The 21,146-nt window shown below is 45.6% G+C and overlaps 1 protein-coding gene across 2 annotated transcripts; it reads right to left on the bottom strand.

The window, feature by feature from the left end:
* Positions 1 to 1,057: 1,057 nt before the first annotated feature.
* On the bottom strand, positions 1,058 to 20,759 carry taok2b (TAO kinase 2b; the record flags this gene model as incomplete). Of its 2 annotated transcripts, XM_079293216.1 has the most annotated exons (20): positions 20,235 to 20,759; positions 18,126 to 18,266; positions 17,593 to 17,664; positions 17,387 to 17,488; positions 14,984 to 15,029; positions 14,745 to 14,841; positions 13,884 to 13,997; positions 13,555 to 13,646; positions 13,295 to 13,388; positions 12,916 to 12,997; positions 12,394 to 12,561; positions 11,259 to 11,465; positions 10,511 to 10,746; positions 10,200 to 10,377; positions 9,839 to 9,967; positions 9,482 to 9,685; positions 8,882 to 9,121; positions 3,750 to 3,962; positions 2,400 to 2,582; positions 1,058 to 2,008 (listed from the first exon to the last, which is right to left on the bottom strand). In XM_079293216.1, exons 2-20 carry the CDS (start codon positions 18,255 to 18,257, stop codon positions 1,058 to 1,060), a joined length of 3,540 nt encoding a protein of 1,179 aa, XP_079149342.1. In that variant the 5' UTR covers positions 18,258 to 18,266; positions 20,235 to 20,759. The 2 variants fall into 2 exon arrangements, with proteins under 2 accessions (XP_079149342.1, XP_079149341.1); XM_079293215.1 differs by lacking the exons at positions 1,058 to 2,008; positions 2,400 to 2,582; positions 3,750 to 3,962 and having other exon boundaries at positions 5,160 to 9,121.
* Between the last annotated feature and the right edge of the window lie 387 nt (positions 20,760 to 21,146).

Genomic DNA, 21,146 nt, shown 5'->3' with positions numbered 1-21,146 from the left:
CACAATACATTTCCATGTTAAATGTACAGTAAGCCAAAGAGCTGCTTCTATGACTGTTTAAGTATCTCATAATTTTGACTTTCTATCTCAGAATTATGACTTTCTATCGTAGTTATGACTTTCTATCGAATAACTTCGACTTTCTATCTCATAATTTCGACTATGGGGATATTTTGTATTGTTATTAGTCTAACTTTTAAAAAAAAGGAAAAAAAAAAGATTTTATTTTAAACTTTTTTTTGTTTGCTGGCGGATTCGCGGGCCACATAAAATGACGTGGCGGGCCGAATTCGGCGCGCGGGCCGGGAGTTTGAGACCCCTGCCTTAAAGGCATTGGTGACATTCCAAGAAACTTGTTTTTGTGTTTTTTTTTTAAAATACACTTAATACAAAAAAAATCAACAAAACATCAACAGTTGTAAATCAATAAAAGTGTTTTCAAATCCCCCACCAGGCTGGAGACTAAAGTCACCCATCTTTTGTGATTCTCCCCCTTTTTCCTTCTGGAGCTGCAGTTACAAGTGCTTGCTAGATTTATCTGGACACTACAGACTACGTACAAGTACATACACAATGCAAAAGAACACCTTTATTTCCTCCCCCTGTCCTCTCTCTTTCTCCATTCCAGCATAGAACATCATAGAAGAAGACATGGCTGCCGTTCCCTCTCTCTGCAGCTCTGGGAGAAAAAACTAAAAAGGGCAAAATACCCCTCCTCTCACACATCCTGTCTCACTCTGATACAGGTAGTAACAAAGATAAAAACATTAAACACAAACCTCTTTTTTTTTCATTTTTCTGTTAATCTAATGTCACCTTAATCCAGTGGTATTACAGGTGTTTACATTCCTCCCTCCCTCTTTTGTACCTGTGAGAATGGGAGAAAGCCTCTCTACCCACCCTGAGTCTAAAGGAGCAGGCTGCAGCTCAACAATGTCAGTTTGTCCTCTCTTCGCCTCTGATGGTGGCAAGCTGAGAGTATTGAGATGCAACCTGGGATAGCTACCTTCCTAAATCACTCCCCCCCCCCCCCCCCTTCTTGCTACCACCCTGCCGTCTAAGAGTAGGAGAGGTGGGAGCCGTTAGAGATGTGAGAAGTGACTGAGGTGCTCCGGCTCAGGACGCCGTCGCTGCCCCCGGCTCCTCCGGGCCCTCCGCCGGACGCCGTCCTCCTCAGAGGCTGGGGGCTGTTCCTCAGGGCCATCAAGCCGGGGGCACCGCGCACACCCAGCCCGCCGCCGGAGTAGATCCCCCCTTGCGAGGAGGAGGAGGAAGAGGAAGAGGAGGACGGGCCGGAGATGGAGGGAGGGGCGGGCGGCGGTGGAGGTAGCATGGCCAGGGACTGAGAGGAGGAGCGTGAGGGCAGGTGATGGGAGAAGGGCAGGGGGTGCGGGTGGGCCAGGTCGCCGCCGGAGCCTCGCACTCCAGCCCACTCCCGCTCCCTCTCCTTCTCACGCTCCCTCTCTCGATCCCGCTCCCGCTCGCGGTAGAGCTGCGGCGTGCTCTGGTGGTGGTAGTGCTGGGGCAGGTGGTGGCGCTGGTGGTGGGACGAAGAGGAGGAGGAGGAGGAGGAAGAGGAGGCGGAGGAGCGGGACGAGTGGTGCGCCTCCCTCCCGTCCCGCCCCAGCCCCAGGACCATTCCCAGGGGGTGGGAGGAGGAGGCGGAGGACTCGCTCCTGCGGTCCCCTGCTCCGCTGCTGCTACTGATGCCGCTGCTGCTGCTGCTGTTGTGGCTGCGGCGGGAGTGCTGCGGCGGTGGCGGCGGCGGCGGCATGTTCTGCGGGTACATGCCGTGGCTCCAGTGGCCGGCAGAGCGGCTGGGGGGCGGGATGTTTGAGTAGCCCTGCATGGGGTAGGCCTCGCTGGGGATGCCCGTCAGTGCCATGTTGCTGAAGCCCAGACGCAAGCTCTCCGAGTCAAAGGACTCAATCTCGCTGGCCTGCCGCTCCAGGAGGGTGCGGATGCGCTCTGAGCGCTCGTTCTGCAGGGACAGCATCTCTTCCTCGATCTGGGGTGAGAAAAAAAAAAAAACAGGAGAAAACGCGTGAAAACACAATGTCCTCTTTCTTTAAATTGTAGCATTAATAAAAGGTGTTCAAATATTTTCCAAATCAAAAGATTCAAGATTTTGCGTTTGCAAACGTGAAACTCTTTGGGATCTCGTTTAAATGAAGACATACGAAGAGATGGAAAGTTCATTAAAGCTGTTTTTGTTGAAGAACAAGTTAATCGTAGAAGTTTCATCATATGACAACAAGTCCTACCTGGATTTTTAAGAAGCTAACAATGTCATAGCTAAAAACAGCAGTTACCCTTCACTCTACAATCTTCTCTGCTTCTCTGTTCACTACATTTTAAGGAGCTTTGCTTTCATAGAAGTGATTGCCAAAGACTCTCACCCTCTGCTCCAGCAGGGCGCGACGGATGGACACCCTCTGTTCCAGGTCCTTGACCTCTCTGTCGTGCTGCGTGTCGGTGTGGATCTTGATCTTGCTCTGGTAGGCGTTAAGCAGCTCCAGCTCCTGCTGCAGCTGCATCCGCAGCACTTTGTACTCCGCTTCCTGGGTCTCGTCCAATCTCAGCTACAAGACAGAAGGAAAAGAAAATGAGGGAGTGCCATGAAAAATGCATTTGGCATGATTGTATGGGCGACACATTGTGCGTCAGTGTTGAGGAACAGTTGAGAGAGTTTAAAGAACGTAAGGAAAAGAGAGAGAGAGGATCCAATGTGTTGTTTGGTTAATGTTTTGTCGGGGTAACTCAAGTGTTATCCGTCTGGGCCTGTATGTGTTCAACGGGAGAAAGTGAAACTAAAATGATATATTGTCATTAAGTAATATTAATACACTTCAGTGCATGTTCTACTGACAATCTAAAATGTATCTGGCAGAAACACTGCAGGTGGCTTCGTGAACAGGATATGAAGCTTTAGATTGACTCTTTTTGAACTACTTTGACCTGTGCGTGTGATGCCTGGCTCCAGCAAACAGATCAAATCTTGATTTGAAAGATTTTCTCCATTCAAAAAAAAGTGTGTCGTTTTTCTGAGCTCAGGTTAGAGTTTAATCAGTGAGAGAGAAAGCTTCCCAATGAGACTCGAACCACAGCAGGAGAAGATGTGCGGACAGACAAGGGCAGCAGGGATTTGGCTTACTGAGCTTACAGGGCACGCTGCCATGAGAGGTAAATTAAAGAGGCACAAGCCGTTACATCATTGACGGGAACGAGACATTTAGTGACGTTTCCATCCTCTTCCTGCTGTGTTTCATTCATTTAAAAGCTTGGGATCTGTGTGTGTATGAGTCCCAGGCTTAGAGGGAAGCATGTGAAGAGTTTAGTGGAGCGGGGTCGAACCTTATATTTGACTATTTAAGAAGCAGAACCCTCCCAAGCATCGGTGGTATGGTTCCAGCTTCTCAAATGATATTTCTACAATTCTTAATTTATTCCTGTAACAGTGGGCATTTTTCTGCATCTAGTACTTATACCAACTTGATACTTTAAGCGCTTTTTCCAGATGAGACTTACATTCCTTTGCTTCAGCAACAAGTCCCCCAATATCTCAGCTCACACCTGATTTCAAGTGTAATATGTAAAAGGCTCAAACTTTTTTATGAGGTACCAGGAGGCGGCTTGTTGGCGGGCAGGATGGCAGGCAGGACGGACAGGACGCCCCCCCAGCGGGCCAGGCACAGCATCGACGGTGTGGTGCGAGTGTGACATGAACGACGTCTCCTTGCCTTACTCACAGCCTGCGTGGACAGCATATCATTGATGGAGTGGTCATACTGCTCGGCCAGGATGGCCAGCTTACGAGTCTGCTCGTCCTTCAGACGCTTCAGCACGGCCTTGTGGTCCGACTTGGGCGTGTTCTCCAGCAGGTGGTTGCGCAGTGCCTTGTACTGCCGGGTCTGGATCTTACAGGTGTCCTGGAACTGACGCTTAATCTGCAGCTCTTTGGACTGGAGGAGAGAGAGAGGAGAGAAGGAAGCAGCTGGGCTAAAGAGCTCCTGTGGTTTTACAAATGAACATGGAGACGGTCGTCAAGAAGAAAATCAGGGGAATGTTTTGAGTATAACGACTTGTTCTGAATTTTGATCGCAAAATGCTGAAACCATTAGTATTCACAACTTAATACCTCGTCACGGCCAAAACGACATTCAGTGATGTCATTGTTTTATGGCGGTCGGACAAATTAAATGCGTCACAAAGGTAATGCTTATCGTTCTGTTTTTACATGTTGCCACTTAGTTATATTGAATTGAAGTACTTTCTGTTGTGGAGTAGTATACCGTGTACACTTTATAAGAGTTTTATTCATACTGTGATTCAATTCTTATTGGTTGCCCACTTGTCAGTATTCAGTAATATATTCCTGATTATTGTGTGTATGTATGAAAGTGTTGAGAATTTGGTTCAACTCTTAAAAGGTAAGTAATTAGTTAGTTGCTGTTTAAACCAAACATTTCAGATGTAAAAAACTAACATTAATAACTTCAGCACTGAAACATGAGCAGACCTGCATAAGTGCATTAGATTGCAAATTGTCGCTTTAACAGAAATGTGATTATTCTGTGTCGACATCAAATGAGAAAAAACACCAAAGCTACTTTTTCTTAAAACAAAGTTTAAATAATGTTTTTTGTGTGCGCAAGTTATGATCATCACAAATGAATAATTAGAACTTATTTTAACGTATTCAGACTCCTCCGCGTGATGACTCAGGTTTGAACGTTTTGACTGAACGCTTAAAACAAAAAAACAGTAATATTTAAGAAAGAATAAATGAATTAAAGCTGTGATTTGACACACGAGTCATGGCTTCCAATACACAGCCTACTTGTGAGCCCTTTGAATGATTATATACTCACAAGTTAACATAATATAACATACATAAATAAATAATATTTCAACCTTACATTAGATTTAAAACCGTACCGTCACAGAAGCCGTTTTATGATTTTACGAGGCGATAAACCGTGTGATGATGCAGAAGGAGTGATGGACAAAATGATAAAGGATCTTTCAACACAATAATGTCGATAAATTCGGGGAAAAGGAAAACAAATGAAGACAACGTGGTAATAATGGAAACAAAATCATAAAAAAACAAACAAGACAATGATTTTCACACAAAACAATTTATTTTTTGTGTGAAGAAAAAAATAATCTGAAAGTATGACAAAAGAAAGTAGTACGCGTGCGAGCACACGGCCTTACAGTCCGCCAACACTCATGCAAAGGGACAACAAAATGGCTGCCAAACAGGATGCAGTACGAGTCCAATAGATACTGCACACATAAAATATATTAAAACAAAACAAACTTAAGGTGATATAACTCTGTGGAAATGGTGTCACGACAAAACAGAATACAAACATGTAAACATACACAAAGGAACAGGGAATAACTGGAACACAAATGTAAATCAATGGCAAATAAATTACATTCAACGAAAACAACGTCTGTTGTGAAATGCCTTTCTGAAAGATTAGCCCCCCCCCCCCCCCTCCGGGTCAAATACAGTTGAGATTGACTTTTCCTACTCAGCAATATTCCTCCATGTAAATGGCTCAAATGTTGTCCTTCTGTGGAATACAGTGCAGGGCACCGTCTTCCAGCACAGTTTTAGCATTTATAGGCTCGAATGCATTTTACTTCTATGAACCAGCTTTCCTTTGCAAATATGAACGTTTATAGATTCTAACGCTCTCAGATCTGCATGTTTCAATAGAACATTTTCTATTTTCATTTAGACTTCACTCCATTAAATGTACAAATCAGAGCTTTTTGGTGTTTGAGATTGAAATAAACCAAAATCTTTTTTTGGTTTATTTTAAACAGCACAATTATTGTCAAGTTTCCAGTTGGTCGGACCGAAGTAGAGCTGAAGTGATTAATCGATTGACGGATTAATATTGTTATAAAAGTATTCTCTGGTTTCAGTTTCTCAATTCAGAGGATTTGTTGATTCTCCCGGTCACATGGCAACGTAACCTGAATATCTTTGGTTCTGGTCAAACATAAAAGATATTTGGGAAGCTCTGCTGAGCATTATTTAAATATTACATATTTTTAATGGTTTTATGAGCAGTGCAAAATGAAACCGTCTGCTTTTACTAGATCTCTTCTTTTCAACCATCTTCACTTTCACATTCAGTAGTTGCATTTATCTTTGGACTTATAGAATGATTGCGTGTCTCAAAAGATTGTCTGTATGGCTTCATATAAATTAAGCTACACTGAAATATTAAATCGTTTTTTTTTATTATATTATACTTTCACTACTCCAAAGCATATCCTGCTTTCTTACTATAAATGTAGGATATGTCACATCACAAGAGGAATTGGTGCAAACAGTTGTAACTAGGAACTCAACTGCTTGTAGGATTATTAAAGATAAAAATATCTAAATGTTTACATGGTAAATCATAACAAGATTATTGCACAAAGGGCAACAATAACAGGATATCTAACTAGAATTTGATAGATAAAGTATATAATGATGATGCATTAACATGAAACAATGAGCTGTGCAGGCTCATTGTTTTTATATAGGCTTTATTATTATTATTATTATTGTAAGTCCTATAACTTCGGACCTTCTGCTTATGACTTTCCACTTGGACTTCTAGGAACTACACATCAAAATAATACCATCTGTCCACAGTGGTCTCGGATGTTTCTGTCCAGCCGATTATTGCACTTTTATACCGACTGAGGGCTAGTGTTCAGGGTGATGTTAGTGGCGTCATGTGCTTTTACTGTCTTTCCACAGTATTTGGGGAGTGAAATTACAGCCATGTAGCTCTGCGACACTAATATTTGTTCTAAGCACTGATATAACACTGCAACCTTTAAAATCAGACCACTATAAAGAAAAACAAAAGATTGCACAAAACTGGTAAAAAACCACCATAAAAAAATATTCGTCTTACAAATTAAGAGCAAAATAATAAAATCAAAAAAAAAAAAGAACTTTTACAAAAAGCACAATAATGAAAACTTCACTGGGTTTGGTACAGTAACCGTGGGTTCAGCTGCATGTTTACGTTTGCAGGGCTGCAAACGTGTTCAACAGTACGCATGTTTGGATAAGCTGCAGCAGCCAAAAGCTCTTTGAGCCGGAGCACACGGGCGTACAGGATGTGTGCAGGCTAAAACATATCGCACCTTTAAGAAATGTGATGCAACAAGAGAGACACGTGGGCCCACCTCAAAGAGACACACAAAGGATGCTTGAACAATAGATAAAAAAAGAGCATGATCTCGCTCTCACATACTTTTTCCACCCTTTCCTTGAATTTGCCTCACACTGTTGCTATCTCCACGGTCGAGCCTTCCCCCTGACAAACCTTCCAGAGGAAGTTCGTCTCAACCCAAACTCCCACCTCGCCTCCTCACGGAACAACCTCTCTTCCCTCCTCTGTCTCTCCCTCTCCCTCTCTCTCTCCCTCTGTCTCCTCTCCCTCACCTCCCTCGGAAGCAGTTGCGGCAGCCTGCTCGGGATCTCCTCCTTCAAGAGGCCCAGAGTTTGGAGCTTGATCCGGACATTGAGCGGGAGCTTTTTGAGGAGCTGTCCGGCAAGTCTTAGCACTATGGAGTTAGCCAGGTCTGCCAGGACCCCGAGGGGGCGTCTACTGAAGCGCTTCACCCAGAGAAGGCCCTTGGACAAGGGAGAGGTGTTAGTGCAGCGAGCCTGATACTCTAAAGGTAAGCTCTTTAGAGGTACTGGGATTTTGGACTGGCGCCCACCCCAGTTGCGCCCTGCTTTGGGAAACATCTCATAGAGGCTACGCTCAGCCATCCCGCCCAAGACTGACTGGCACATGGCGAACAGGGGTCGAGGCAGCCGGAAAAGAACTCTCATGCAGAGGCGGTTGACTTTGCGCGGCGCATGCTGGAAGAAGCCACGGGCCGGCCTGACAATCAGCACCACCACCAAGTACAGAGAGAGGAAAAGAGAGGGGGAGCTGAGGAAGGAGGCGGAAATCAAAATCATGGGGATGTAATAAATCCCCAAGCTGAGGGAGAGTCCTAAACTGAAGAGGCCGCTGGCCCAGAGGCTGAGCGACAGGTAGGTGGAGAGAGACAGGGAGCAGCATGAACGGAGGAAGAGGTACGAGAAGAAGAGTGCCAAGAAGGCGAGCTCGGCGGAGAGGAGAACCGACGCCACCGAGGGCAGAGGACGTGAGCGGCGGAGGGAGAGGAGGAAGATGGAGAGTAGCAGAAACGTGAGGTTGGAGGGCTGGGCAGCGGCGGAGAGGGAGAGGAGAAGGCAGATGGCGTGAGAGAAGAGCGAAGGAAAGGAAGTCTGAGCGGGGGGAGACAGGGGGGAGGTGGGTAGGGGCTCCAGCTCCTCGGCAGCGTTGGGGAAGTAAAACTCGGACAGCTCATCGATCACTCGCTCGCGCATTCGTCTCTTTTCTGGGGACAGGGAGGAGATGAACTCTGACGGACAACCATCAGCCACGCCCCTGCCTTCTTCTTCCTCCTCCTCAGTGTCTCCGTGTGCAGTTCTACTGTGATCATCCTCGTACTCCCACTGCACTCCTTCTACTTCCCTCACCTCTGTCCCCTCTTCACTGACTTCCCACTCCCCCTCCTCATCATTTCCCCTTGTGTCATTGTCTTCATCCAGCTCATGTTTCCTCGCGCCCTCCTCTTTCTCTCCTGTATAAATGTCCTTGTCTTCCAATACTACTCCATCGAGCTCATCCTCAGCATCATACACCTCCCTCCCCTGTTCTAACTCGCCGTCCCTCTCCCCCTCTGCTCCCGCCGCCACCCCCGCCTCACTGTCCCAGCTGGCGCTCGGCCCCTCTGTCGCCCGTCCCTCTCCCTCCTCGGGGGACCACTGGCTCGGGGTGCTCTCACTCACTTTGAGGCTCTTGGGCTGCTGGCGGACCTCCACGGCGTGTTTCTGACGCAGCTCCTGCTCGCGCCTCTTGTTGTACTCCATCTGGTTGGTGAGCTCCGTCTGGTGCTGCGTGCGGATCAGGTCGGCCCGCGTGCGCTGCACCAAACCCAGCTGGCGGAACTCCAGCTCCTGGGTGGACTCGTGGTGACGAAGAAGCATCGCACACTCCAAGTCCTTCAGAGTCTGCTTCTTGTTCAGTTCCTAGAGGAGATAAGGAGACGGTAAGGTGGCAGGAAGGATACTGGAATACTCTGAGAGGAAACGTTTTTTGCACATATTGATGGACAGGAGAATATTTTAAGTATATTTCTTATAAATCTCATTTTGAAGATAATTTAAATACATTTTTATGTATTAAAAGTGCTTATGTGTCCACAAGCACTTGGGGACTACCCAAGTGCTACCTGGGGATAATTGAGCTACCTGATAATCAAATGCACCGTCTCTCTCTGAGACTGTGCCTGAATATGTCCACCTCAAAGAGAACAAAGACTTAAAGCAGGGAAATGTGTTTTAGGGGAACTGAACTGTTGACAGGGCAATATCATTTAAAAACGGTACCTCTCGGAGCAGGTCCTGCTCTAGGTTGTGGCGTGCCAGCAGCATCTTCCTCTTGTACTGCCGACATTGCAGCTCGTAATACTGCCTCTGCCGCCGCAGCAGACCGGCCTCTTCCTCCGCCTGCAGCTGCTGCAGACACTCCTTCTGATGCACCAACCACTCTTGTTTCTCCCGCTTTGGCGTCGACTGGTTCTCATTCAGTTCCTGGAGCGGAAACAAATGAAAGTCAATGCACAGAAAGAAGACTAGTATTAGCCGAGTAGGCTGAAAGATCAGTGCTGTTTGTATGTTGTCCGTACGATGCGGGGTTCATTTTAAGTTGCAGGGTAGTGGATCCTCTTATTGAATTAAAATCACCTCTTTGAGCTGCTCTTTGCGTTGTCGATACTGGCGTTTCTGGGACTCCAGCAGACCCGTCAACTCCTTCTTCTGCTGGCCCAGTATGTGCTGCTGGAACTTCTTCTCCTCAGTCAGGACTGCCTTTGTCTACAACAACCACAACAACAACACATAACCTCATTAACATCAGGGTTTGGAGAAGCACAAGATTAAACAAAAAACTGGAACATTCACTGTAAAACAGGTATTTGTCACAGATTACAGATCTCCCCCCCTCTAGTTTCTCTGGTTGTTATGTCAAGCCGTGTGCTTTTCCCATCTCGTATTCATCTCTGCCTCTGATATCTTATTATCACTCACTCACCCTCCACCAGCTCACCTCCTTCTCAAGGATAACCTGGTGCTTCTTTGAGAGCTTTTCTCCCTCCATTGAGAAGCTGTTCCTCTGATTCTCCAGCTCTTTGTCCAGCCTCAGCTGGTGCTCATCCATCTCTGCCTTCAGCTTGTTCTCCAAGCCCATCAGCTGCTTCTGGTGCTGCCGCCGCATTCGCTTGTACCTGTGAGGAGAAACGGGGCATTGAGGTTGGGACTGTAAGGGCCTTTTAAACTGTATGATTAAGAGCTATACAAAAAATATATACTTGAAACATGTTTTTAATCGAAATATACAGCGTGTATGCGTCACGTTACCCTGACATCTGCTCTCTGAGGGCAGAGCCTTGCTCATGTTCCTGGATCTGACGGGTGACGAGCGAGGCTGTCCTGATGGTGGCAAAATGGTCTCTGCCTCGACGACGCCTCCCCCCTCCTCCGCCTCCCCCTCCTCCGCCTCCCCCTCCTCCGCCAGCACCAGCACCAGCAGATGAAGCTTCTCGTAGTGGGTCGACCTCTGGCTGATACGGATCATCGTAGATGTTGTCATGGCTCTACATGGTGGAGAGCAAGCGAAGGAGAAATCAGATGAGTGGGAAATGAGTTATAAAAGACAAGTCCGTGGTGGTTTGAGGATCAGTCTTTTCTCATCCTCGTACGAAACAGTCATCACAGATTAACTTCTGAATCAGGTTCACCAAACCTTTGGCAACACTGTCATGTCTTCAGTGCTTCTGTGTCTAAACTGGTGCTGCTATTGCTTTCCATTTCCTGAAGGTGATGCAAGTGTGCATGTGTGAAATTGGTCAGACCATTTGTTCAAATCCAGTAGTTGAGGAAGTCAAAGTAAAGAGAAAGACATCAAGACACAAAGTAAAAGTGAACCACGGGACAAAAACATAAAAGAAAATGCTTCCAATATCTTTTTCTTCGGAAAAGATTCCGTGTTTGTTCTCTCTTTCAGGACACTGTGTAAAACTGATGGACATGGTGCCGACTGTGTCACAGAGGGGCTCGGGCGGGACTCAACACACCCGCCCACAGACGGTAAAACATTTGGACTGACCAGCGGCTTGTGCAGAACGGAGCTGTTGGAGGTGACGGTGTGCTCTCCCTCCTGCATCATGGCCATCTCCCCGCTGTCGTCAGAGCCGTCTGCCAGGCTGTTGACCGAGCTGCTCTGGGAGCTGGCGCTGATCGACATGGACGGCAGAGAGTGGGAGCTCTCCATGCTGTTGACCGTGCCGGTGCGCAGCATATACTGCTCCACATCCTGGGGGGGGGGGAAAGAAAGAGGACGTTTTGTCAAGAGCTTTAGGGGAAAGACAACACTTTCAGGATTTACTACATAGGGTGGTAGTTGTGTATGGAGCAGTTTAGAGCATACATGTGTTAAATTATTCTATGAAATCCTTTCTTGGCAGACAAACAGTAAAATATGAAACAAGCTAACAAGACACAGGCCCTCTAGAAGAGTGCAGCCCCACATTCTCAGAATTCCTTCATTTCCTTTTCCAACCAACTGGAATTAAATGTTGATGGAAACAAAGGCCTTTGTATGGAGAGGAAGGGGCCCTACATTCACAATATATACTGAGAAGTACAATACAAAGGCAGGATGGCTGCTAGAACCAGCCGCTTGCCCTTACAGACCCTGATACACGCTTCTTCCTCTTCGAAAATAAAAGAGTTTGAAGGTTCATCTTCAAGGCGGCTGTATGTTTTTGGAGTGGGATTTCCAACTTAGATAATGAAATATAGTCTTTTCAAGAGTTTCTCCACAGTTCTTGAGTCATGCTTTTGGTTTGCCTTTCACAAAAATCAGGCCATTCAAAGCAATCCATTGTCATGTTTAGATGGATATCAGTGCTGATCTGGGCATATTTGAAAGGATCGGTAAGGGCTAAAATAAATCTGAACAAACGCGATCCTTTCATCACACTGCTTCCTGTTTTGTAAAGCTCGTCTGCTGGTGTTGCAGCACTGACAGCCGGGTTCTACGGTGCGAGGCTTTTGCTTCATCTACAGCTGCTGTTTCAAAGTGTCAGACACACATTCAGTCAACATTTAGGTAAATACAAGTGTCGGATAAGACTCCCAGTGTTCGGGGACCCGGGGGGAAACCTGACCAGGACATCCGTAGTGAATTAAGAGCTGAAAGCCAATAGCCTCCTCCTCCTCCTCCTCTGTCCCAGTCGTACCTCTTCCTCCTCGCCTCCTTCTGGTGCGGGGCCATTGAGGGCCTCGTGGAAGAGGATTTTCTTCATCTTCCGGTACTGAAGGTTGTCCAGCTCGCGGACAGCGTCCTTGGTGCGGGCGATCAGGTCCATCACAGCTGTCACGGGACGCTCTCTGCATAAGAAGTGGTGCTGGGCGGATAGAGGGGTGAAGAGATTTGAATAAAAATAAAATAATCACAGGATCATTAGTGTCTGAGATCAAGTTCCCCATATGTCAAGATTAACCTACATGAGAGTTGGGGGAGTTTTAGGAAGGGAAGATTACAGTCACGACATTGATTTTGTTTTGTTCTCGTCCATCACAATCTTTTATTGGAGCATACTAATTATATTCACTCCTTCAATTTAACACAATTGGTCCTCTGGCTGAAAGCTGTTCTTATTCAGATTTCCTTTTGCTCGATCATAAGGACGATCTCTCACAAAGAGACGATCACACGCCTCCGCCTGCCTTCATGTACAACATCAAACAGCTCTTTGTACCTTCAGCAGCACATCAGACGTCGGTCTGTCCTGGGCGATCTTCTGCAAACAGGAGTCCACAAAATTTCGGAAATAATCCGACCTGAAAATGATATAATTGTCATTATAAAAGCACCGCTCCTGTTGTGATGGTAAACGTTGTTCTCACTAAAACAGATCAATAAATTCAGATGGTCCCACTGTCATCAAGTTCATTTCTAGTCTGTTTTTTTATTCTTTGGTTTTTAACCCCCGGTAGACTGTGTGCAAAACCATAAAATTCAATCTTTAAAAATCAAACATTCAAAGCTATTTTGTAAAGAAACATTTATAACAAAATGAATAACAAATTAACAACAGAAGTCCTAGAGGACATTTAGGAAGCTTCTCCAACTCTCACCAGTGGTTCGACTGCAACACGGGGCTCTCATTCTGGGCGATGTGGTATAAGGCACTCATGGCATTCATGTTGAACAGAGGAGGCTTCCTTTCCGCTACAGAGTCACAAAGCACGACATTGCGCGACAGAGTGGCAGATAAAGAGCAAGAACAAAAACAAAAGAAGAGAGGAATAAGAAAAGGGTTGGATGCTTTCAGCTTTGTGAACACACGCACACAGAAAAACAACCACTGGTGAACTATTTCAGGGCCGTCTCTTACCCAGCTCTATGCAGGTGATGCCAAGTGACCACACATCCACCTTCCCATCGTACTGACCCTCGTCCATGGCCAGAATCACCTCAGGGGCCATCCTGCATGGAGGACACAACAAAGCAATTTAGCCATGTTCCTCTGTTGTTCTCTGATCCTGGACCGACAGAGAACACAGCACCTCAGGGCTCGCACGTCTCCACCACACGAACAGACACGAGTATCACGAGGGTCAGCGCTGCCTCATGTATAACAACAAGAGTAAAGGTGAGCACAGGGAAAGCTTTGCTGGATCATAATTCGGTGTAATTGTTATGAAAGAGAAACTGTTCTATTACCAGTACGGTGTTCCCACGAAGGAGTTAGCCGGGGCAACGATGGAGGCGGAGCCAAAGTCTCCCAGTTTGACCTGACCCGGCTCGGTTAGCAAGATGTTTCCTGCCTTCACGTCCCTGAGAGAGAGAGAAATGATCAGATAAGAGACAATGACTGGTTAGGAAAAAATCGTGAGGAAGACAAAACAAATGGAGACACATGAGAGAGACAACAAATTGCTGCTGCACAAACACCACTGCATAAGCTCATCTGAAGCTCGGCTCATACTCGTATGTACGGACACTCTGTGCGCCGCATTATTCTCCAAAACGCCAGAGGGCCTACAGACAAAATGAACTGCGAAGAACCAAAAAGACAACGAGTGTAACCCAGAGATATGCCCATAGACTGTAGGTGTAACTGGCATAAAGCCTCAAATCAACCTCCACGATGTCGAGGAGGGATTGTAATTATCTGTAAAGTCATATCTCATATTCATGGACTACTTTGTTGCCTTTGTACGAGCCCTGTAAATAAACAAGTCAAGTATTAAATGCATTAAAAGGAAACAAAGGTTGAATATCCTGTAAACTATTTGATTTGGCTGCAAAATATGTACTCAAGACTCAAGACCGTCAGTTTCTAAAGCATTTAAAAGCAAATTGGCCTTTTTTGTATCAGCCCTTGACGTGTAAATAGTGTTTTTATCAGGGAACTATTTGTGACAGTCACGTGCGCACCATGTTACAAAAATTCTGAGGCGCACGACCACGCGCCAGGCAGCACAGTTTGTGCTTTTTCTCCCCAGTATTAGCTGTAAGAAGAAGTGTGTGGGAGGAGAGCAGAATAGACACAGAAAGTGAGAAAAGGAACGGGGGAGTTACCTGTGAATCATGTTGTGGGAGTGAAGATACACCAATCCCTGCAATGCACCATGGGTTATGGCAGCTATTTCCACTTCCTGGAGGGGTTTCTTGTGGACTGGGAGAGGAGAGGCATTAAGGGCTATCAGGTATGGTTCATGTGAACGACAGAAATATAATTAACTCATTGGTGGTAATCTTAATTAAATTTGTGTTAATGTCTTAATTACTCATTTGTCACTTTATTATTTCCTACTTACCTTCTAAGAGGTCAGAAGCTGAGCCCAGGCAGTACTCCATCACCAGCTAGGAGAGACACAGAGCGTTTTAGGGAGGAGCACACTTCATGTTCAGGACCGTTTCACACTTGACTCCAGTGGAAAAGTGCTGTTTGGACTGGAGGCAGTTTTTAGCTGACAGTTCATTACATATAGTGTAAGAGCTGTTGTACAGCCCAGAAAAGTGCTCTCAAGTCCACTTTAAAAATGGAGATTGAAACATCTCTTACACCCTTTTCCTACAAATATGAATGCCGATTGTAAACTTCTCCATCAAAGACAAAAGCAAGATGTTAGTTGGAGGGGTTTTCAGTGGGAAAGAAGCTCTAGAGCAACGGTCTCAAACTGCCGGCCCCCGGGCCATTTCCGGCCCCCCTCCCCCCTCCCTACGGCCCGCGACATGATGCCAAAAATATCATATATCCGGCCCGCCAAATATATATATTTTTAATATTCATTTAAACTACTCCTTAATATACAATTTAAATAAAAACGAAATTCTATTAAAAAACTTATTTTCTTTGACGCAAAATAATGGCAAGGGTCAAAGGTGACCGCGCACGGTCAGTTTTGGATAAGAAGAGAACAGGTTACGCGGGGCTTCATCAGCTGTGAACAAGAAATATGTCTCCTTCCAAACCGAAAAGAAAAGTGGATGATGAACACAGACAGTTTCAAGATAGATGGAATTTGTGCATTTGTGTCCAATGCACGGCCGCACCACAGCCAAGGATATTTTTCAGGAGCTGTGCGCCGCGATTGAGCTCGCTGGTTTACCGTGGAACAGACTGGTGGGCATTACCACTGATGGAGCCCCGTCAATGACGGGCAAAAAAAACGGACTGGTAGCGCTGGTACAAAGAAAGTTAGAGGAGGAAAATGCAGATCCAGCAGTTGTTCTGCACTGCATTATACACCAACAGGCACTGTGCAGCAAATGCTTGAAATATGAACATGTCATGTCTGTTGTCCTGAAATGTATCAATTACATCAGGTCCAGGCATTTACAGCACCGCCAGTTCAGGGCCTTTTTAGAAGAACTTGAGTCAACTTATGGTGATGTACTTCACTGAGGTGCGCTGGCTCAGCAGGGGGAATGTCCTGAAGAGATTTTTTGAGTTAAGAGCAGAAGTGAAGACATTCATGGAGGATGGCAGAATGGATGTTTCTGAACTTGATGATCCAAGATGGGTTGTGGACCTTGCATTCCTAGTGGAGCTGAACATCCTTAACCTGAAGCTCCAGGGCCCTGGTCAGCTGGTCACAGCAGTCTATGAAAACGTGAAAGCCTTCTCCACTAAACTGAAATTGTGGAAAACTCAGCTTTCTGCAAAAAATCTCAGCCATTTCACAACATGCAGCTCTCTCGTGGATGAGGGCACAGCATTCAGTGGTGATGGATATGCCTGTGCTGTTGAAAACCTACTGCAGGAGTTTGATCAGCGTTTTGCTGACTTCAAGGCACGCCGTGACACTTTCCAGCTGTTTGCAGACCCCTTCTCAGCTGATGTGGAGAGTGTCCCAAGTGTGTTGCAAATGGAACTTATTGACTTGCAGTGCAACAGTGATGTGAAAGCTAAATTCAGAGAGGCTCAGGGAAAAGCAGACATGACTGGACAATTAATGAGAATTACCTCCATCCTTCCCTGAGCTGACAAAAGTGTTCAGTCGGGTAATGTGCCTTTTCGGAAGCACATCTCTGTGTGAGAAACTTTTCTCGACTATGAACTTTAATAAATGCAAGTACAGGTCCAGGCTTAGTGATGCCCATCTTGAAGCTGTACTCAGGGTTTCTACTGCGACCTCGATCAGGGCAAATGTGGCTCAGCTGTGTGAGCAGAAGCGCTGCCAGATGTCTGGCAAGAAATAGAATAAAGTACAAGTGTATTCAGGGATTGCAATTGTTGGTTCAAGTACAAAGTTTCAATCAGTTATAAAAAATGGGGCAAAAGGAAAAAAGTATTTGCACTGTAAAAACTAATCTAAAAATGTAGAGAAACTGTTGGGTGCATTTTTTTGTTAAGTATGGTGAAAATATGTTGGTGTTCCAAAATATTGAGCTTCATGTAGTACTTGAACGTTGAAGTGGCCCTCCTATGAGATGACGATACCAGCAGCGGCCCCGAGCCAAATTGAGTTTGAGACCCCTGCTCTAGAGGCTGAATCGGATGTAAAAAAGCTTAATGTGCCACATTTGCGTCATTTGTTGTTGTTTATTTTAGTTAAAAACAATGTTAGGCTTTGTTGTTGACTTCCTCACGGAGAGGAGTGAATGAGAAAGAGGTGAGAGAAAAAAAACGTACCTTTGGAGGAGCACCATTCAATCAATTTATGGTTAGTATTTGAAACACACACACACACACACACACACACACACACACTCACCCATGCTGTGTGCTCCCTCAGGTAGCAGCCGTGGTACTCGACAGTGTTGGGGTGGCGCAGTTTCTGGAGGAACTTCACTTCCTTGATGATATCCTGCCATTTCTGGAACACCAACAGAGCCACAAACGTCGATGAGCGAACCGGACTTGTAAACCGATCTCACATCGGCCATAAGACGACGGATGAGAGCGTTTCCCAGGTCTTACCTCGCTGGACTGCTTGCCACCATAGGACATCTTCTTGATGGCCACCACCTCATTGGTGCGGATGTCATGGGCCTAATGTGGAAAGGTGAGGGACAGACAGACAACAAATGAGTTCACCACTTTGACCCAGGTTAGATTACAGTGATTACACCTCAATGATGGGGAAAAACAGCTTAAGTTATCTATGCTGCATTTCTTTATTTTAAGCTCAGTGGAAGAGTTTTTGAGTCGCGCGATCACGTGTAGCAGCGATATAGCTTAAGCTGCTACGACTAAAGAGCTATATCTCATTTTGTCCGTAGCCTACAATTCAAGAGCAGTTGCTTAATAATTAGACGCCCAAATTTATATTCAGCAAAGGGTTGTGGATTTTAACCAAACCTAACTATACTGAAAAGACCTGTTTATAGTCAATAAATCTCCTTTCCTAAAATACTCAAGTAAAATTCAGGCCAGCTGCCTGAGATGAAAGACACACAATTCATCACACCTCTAAAGAGGACACCATTGGTGCAAAAGAAACAGTCACTTACGAAGTAGACTGCTCCGAAGCTCCCGTGGCCGATCTCCCTCAGGTCCGTGAAGAGCTTCTCAGGGTCCTCCCTGTAGAACAGCTCAGCCACCTCCGGGTCCTTCAGGCTCCCGGCCCGCACAATCGCAGGCATGGCCAGCTCCTGGTGAGCGAGGAAGACACACACCGGGTGAGCGTCTGCTCTTTCGAAGGATTACAAACACCGGCCGCCTGGGAAATACGGTCACCGACTTCTCTCAGCACGTTAGAACTTTTTTAAACTGCACCGATGTTGATACTTATGTAATGTGCATGTGTGTTTTGGTGTACCTTAAGCATTAGTTTTTTATCCAGCTTGTTGGTTGCGTGTAAAATGTGTGTCAACATCTGGACTTTAACTGTGTAAGTACACACAAATGCACATCTGTGTTGGCTCATATGGATGGAAAATATCAAAGTGTTCGTCAGCTTCAAATGATCACCCACCCACCCACCCGCCCATCATCATCATCATCCTCCATCTGTCTCTCTAATACGGAACGTTGCTGTATCGTGTTTTTTGACACTTACATTGCAACATTCATAAATAGTTAATTACCATCATTTCACCAGATACTGTATATGCCGCTTTAAGCGTCTGTAAGTCCTATATAAATGTTTTAGCATCGCATTATGTTTTTTTAGCAATCAAAATGTCTTCTGCAGCGTTTATTTTCTGAAATAATTATTCAATCTTCCTGATGAAATAAAGAGTCAAACATCACAAAATGATTCACGTGTTCATGGTTCAACGAAACAATCCTCTCTCTGCCAATAGTTTCTGTTCTTCAAAATAATAAACACCGATCTTGATGCGTGACTGTGATCGATACACATAGCGAGCAGAGCATCTTACAGCCTGGTCGATGCGTCGCTCTCGCTCTGGTACAAAGAGACATCTCTCTGAGAGGCAGCAGACGACAGCAGGACGAGTTTCACAAGACAAAAGCAAACCGCCAACCAGCTTAGCAGGTCTACGATTTGTCTATCAGGTTCTACTTTTGTTTAAGTGCCACCACTGCAGTGTTTGATATCTCTCTGAAACGGTCATCAGAGGTTTCCTGACCGCCTATAGAAATGTAGCCAAACGAGTGGTTCATAACGGGATAAGGCACTGAGGAATAAATAAGCCGACACATACGTCCCAATTTCTATTTTTACAGTATTTTGTTTCTAAATCTTTCAACATCTTTCATTTATTTTGCAGTCGACATAATAACGAACCACAGGATCAAAATTATCCATATATTACTCGATGTAGGCTCCTACTGAAGGTCTACATGAAACCACATATTTTTTAAATATTAACTTAAACTCTGACTTGTATGCTTCTGTGGCTACAGGTCAGACAAAATGTGTGATGCACCGTCTGTCAAGTTATCAGCCTGGCACAGAGGATACATCATGGGACATTAGGTTCTTGCCAAAGAGTTCAAATGTCACACATGCTCCATATATTTTAAGTGGTCGGTAACTGAACAACTGGGCCTTTGTTTCAGTATCCACAAAACGAACAAGCACCAGATGACATGTCTCTTTCAGGGCCATTTTGCTGCTGTCAAAGAGGAAGCACATTGTTCCCTTTCAAAATGAGAAGTTCTTTCAATCTTGCAACCAAAAGCCTAAAGCAAGCTCTCAATCTATCGTTAAAGAACCCATACTGATCACACACACACACAAAAGAATTGTGTGATTCCAGTGAAGATTATCTCGCATATTCCTGAAAACAAAATGTGTATTATCATTGGTTGGTGTAATTGTCTCCATGGGAGCTTTGCCATCAGTGCACATCTCAGCTGGGGAAGCTGAGATGGCTTTTGCACTTGGCTGGTCAATTAGGCTGTCTTTGCTCTAGCTCCCCGAAGAAGAAATGCATGCCATGCATTCAACTGTAGACAACAACAACTCAAGGATGGCTGGGGTGTTCAGGCTGCAGGCCAATAACAAGCCTACATGTCAATGTCAACGTCTCTCCGGGATCTGAACATCAGGGTGTTAATTGTGCTTGGTATTGTTCCCCTGCAAAGAGGGATGAAGAGGCCCATGCGGCTGCTTTAGCAGTGAGTGCTGAATGATTTATAACATGTCTTACCGTGGCTTCTGGGATCCAGCTAGCTCGAGAGCTAGCTGTCTGGCCTGGCTGGAAAAATAATGGTCTCCCTCCCCTTTCCTCGGCACTGGCGTCTACTCAGCACGAACAAACCACATTGTGCCCGTCGGTGCTTTTACTCAAAGTCCTCTCCATCCTGATCGCTCCCAGTTTATTGGACAGCTGGCAGGTGTGCACGACTTGACACGAGTAGCGTGCCAGTCAATTAAAGTGACAGCTAAGCTGACTGACGCCTGCCAGCTAAACTAGCCAGCCGGCTAGGTATCAAGAGCTGCCTTCAGAGAGAAAATCAGAGGCTAGCTGTGGCTGCTGTTAGCAGCGCCGCTAACTAAATAACGTGACGCCAGGAGCCGCCCGGAACGTTTTCAATGGGACACCGATTCATTAATCTCCACGGGTCCGCAATGTTCTCCGCTCCGTGCTGTCATTACGTTGGTGTGGTCTGCGGATTTCGTCCCCGGTTCGTGTTATCCCCATTTTGCTCGAGTCTCATCCGTTTTTGTTCAGGACTTCATGATGGCGGAGCGGGGTGGGAGCCGAAAGGAAAACGGAAGTGCTCTTCTTCGACGCTTCCGAAGTGATCAACGACGCCCACGTGTGGCCAAACCAGGTCCAGCGGAACATCAACATGATTAAAATCAACAGTTATCTGTATTACAGGCAGCTACCGTAGACAAACAGCTAGGACCATATTATTAGTAGGATACCATGTGACAGAAAGATGTTTGTCATTGACTGGTGAGCTGTCAGTAGTCTTCAGTTAGGATGTGTTCAGTGGGGAAATCAAAGTAAAAACATTTAACAGTTGTGGAGGAAATATTTTGAATATGTACTTGAGTAAAAGTAGCAATACCACTGTAAGTATTATCAACAAAATGCACTTAAGGAATCAAA

This window comes from Melanostigma gelatinosum (genome assembly GCF_949748355.1).
Source record: "Melanostigma gelatinosum genome assembly, chromosome: 21".
Taxonomy (NCBI): domain Eukaryota; kingdom Metazoa; phylum Chordata; class Actinopteri; order Perciformes; family Zoarcidae; genus Melanostigma; species Melanostigma gelatinosum.
Note: the sequence above shows the minus strand (reverse complement) of the source record. Positions and strands in the feature narration are given on the sequence as shown.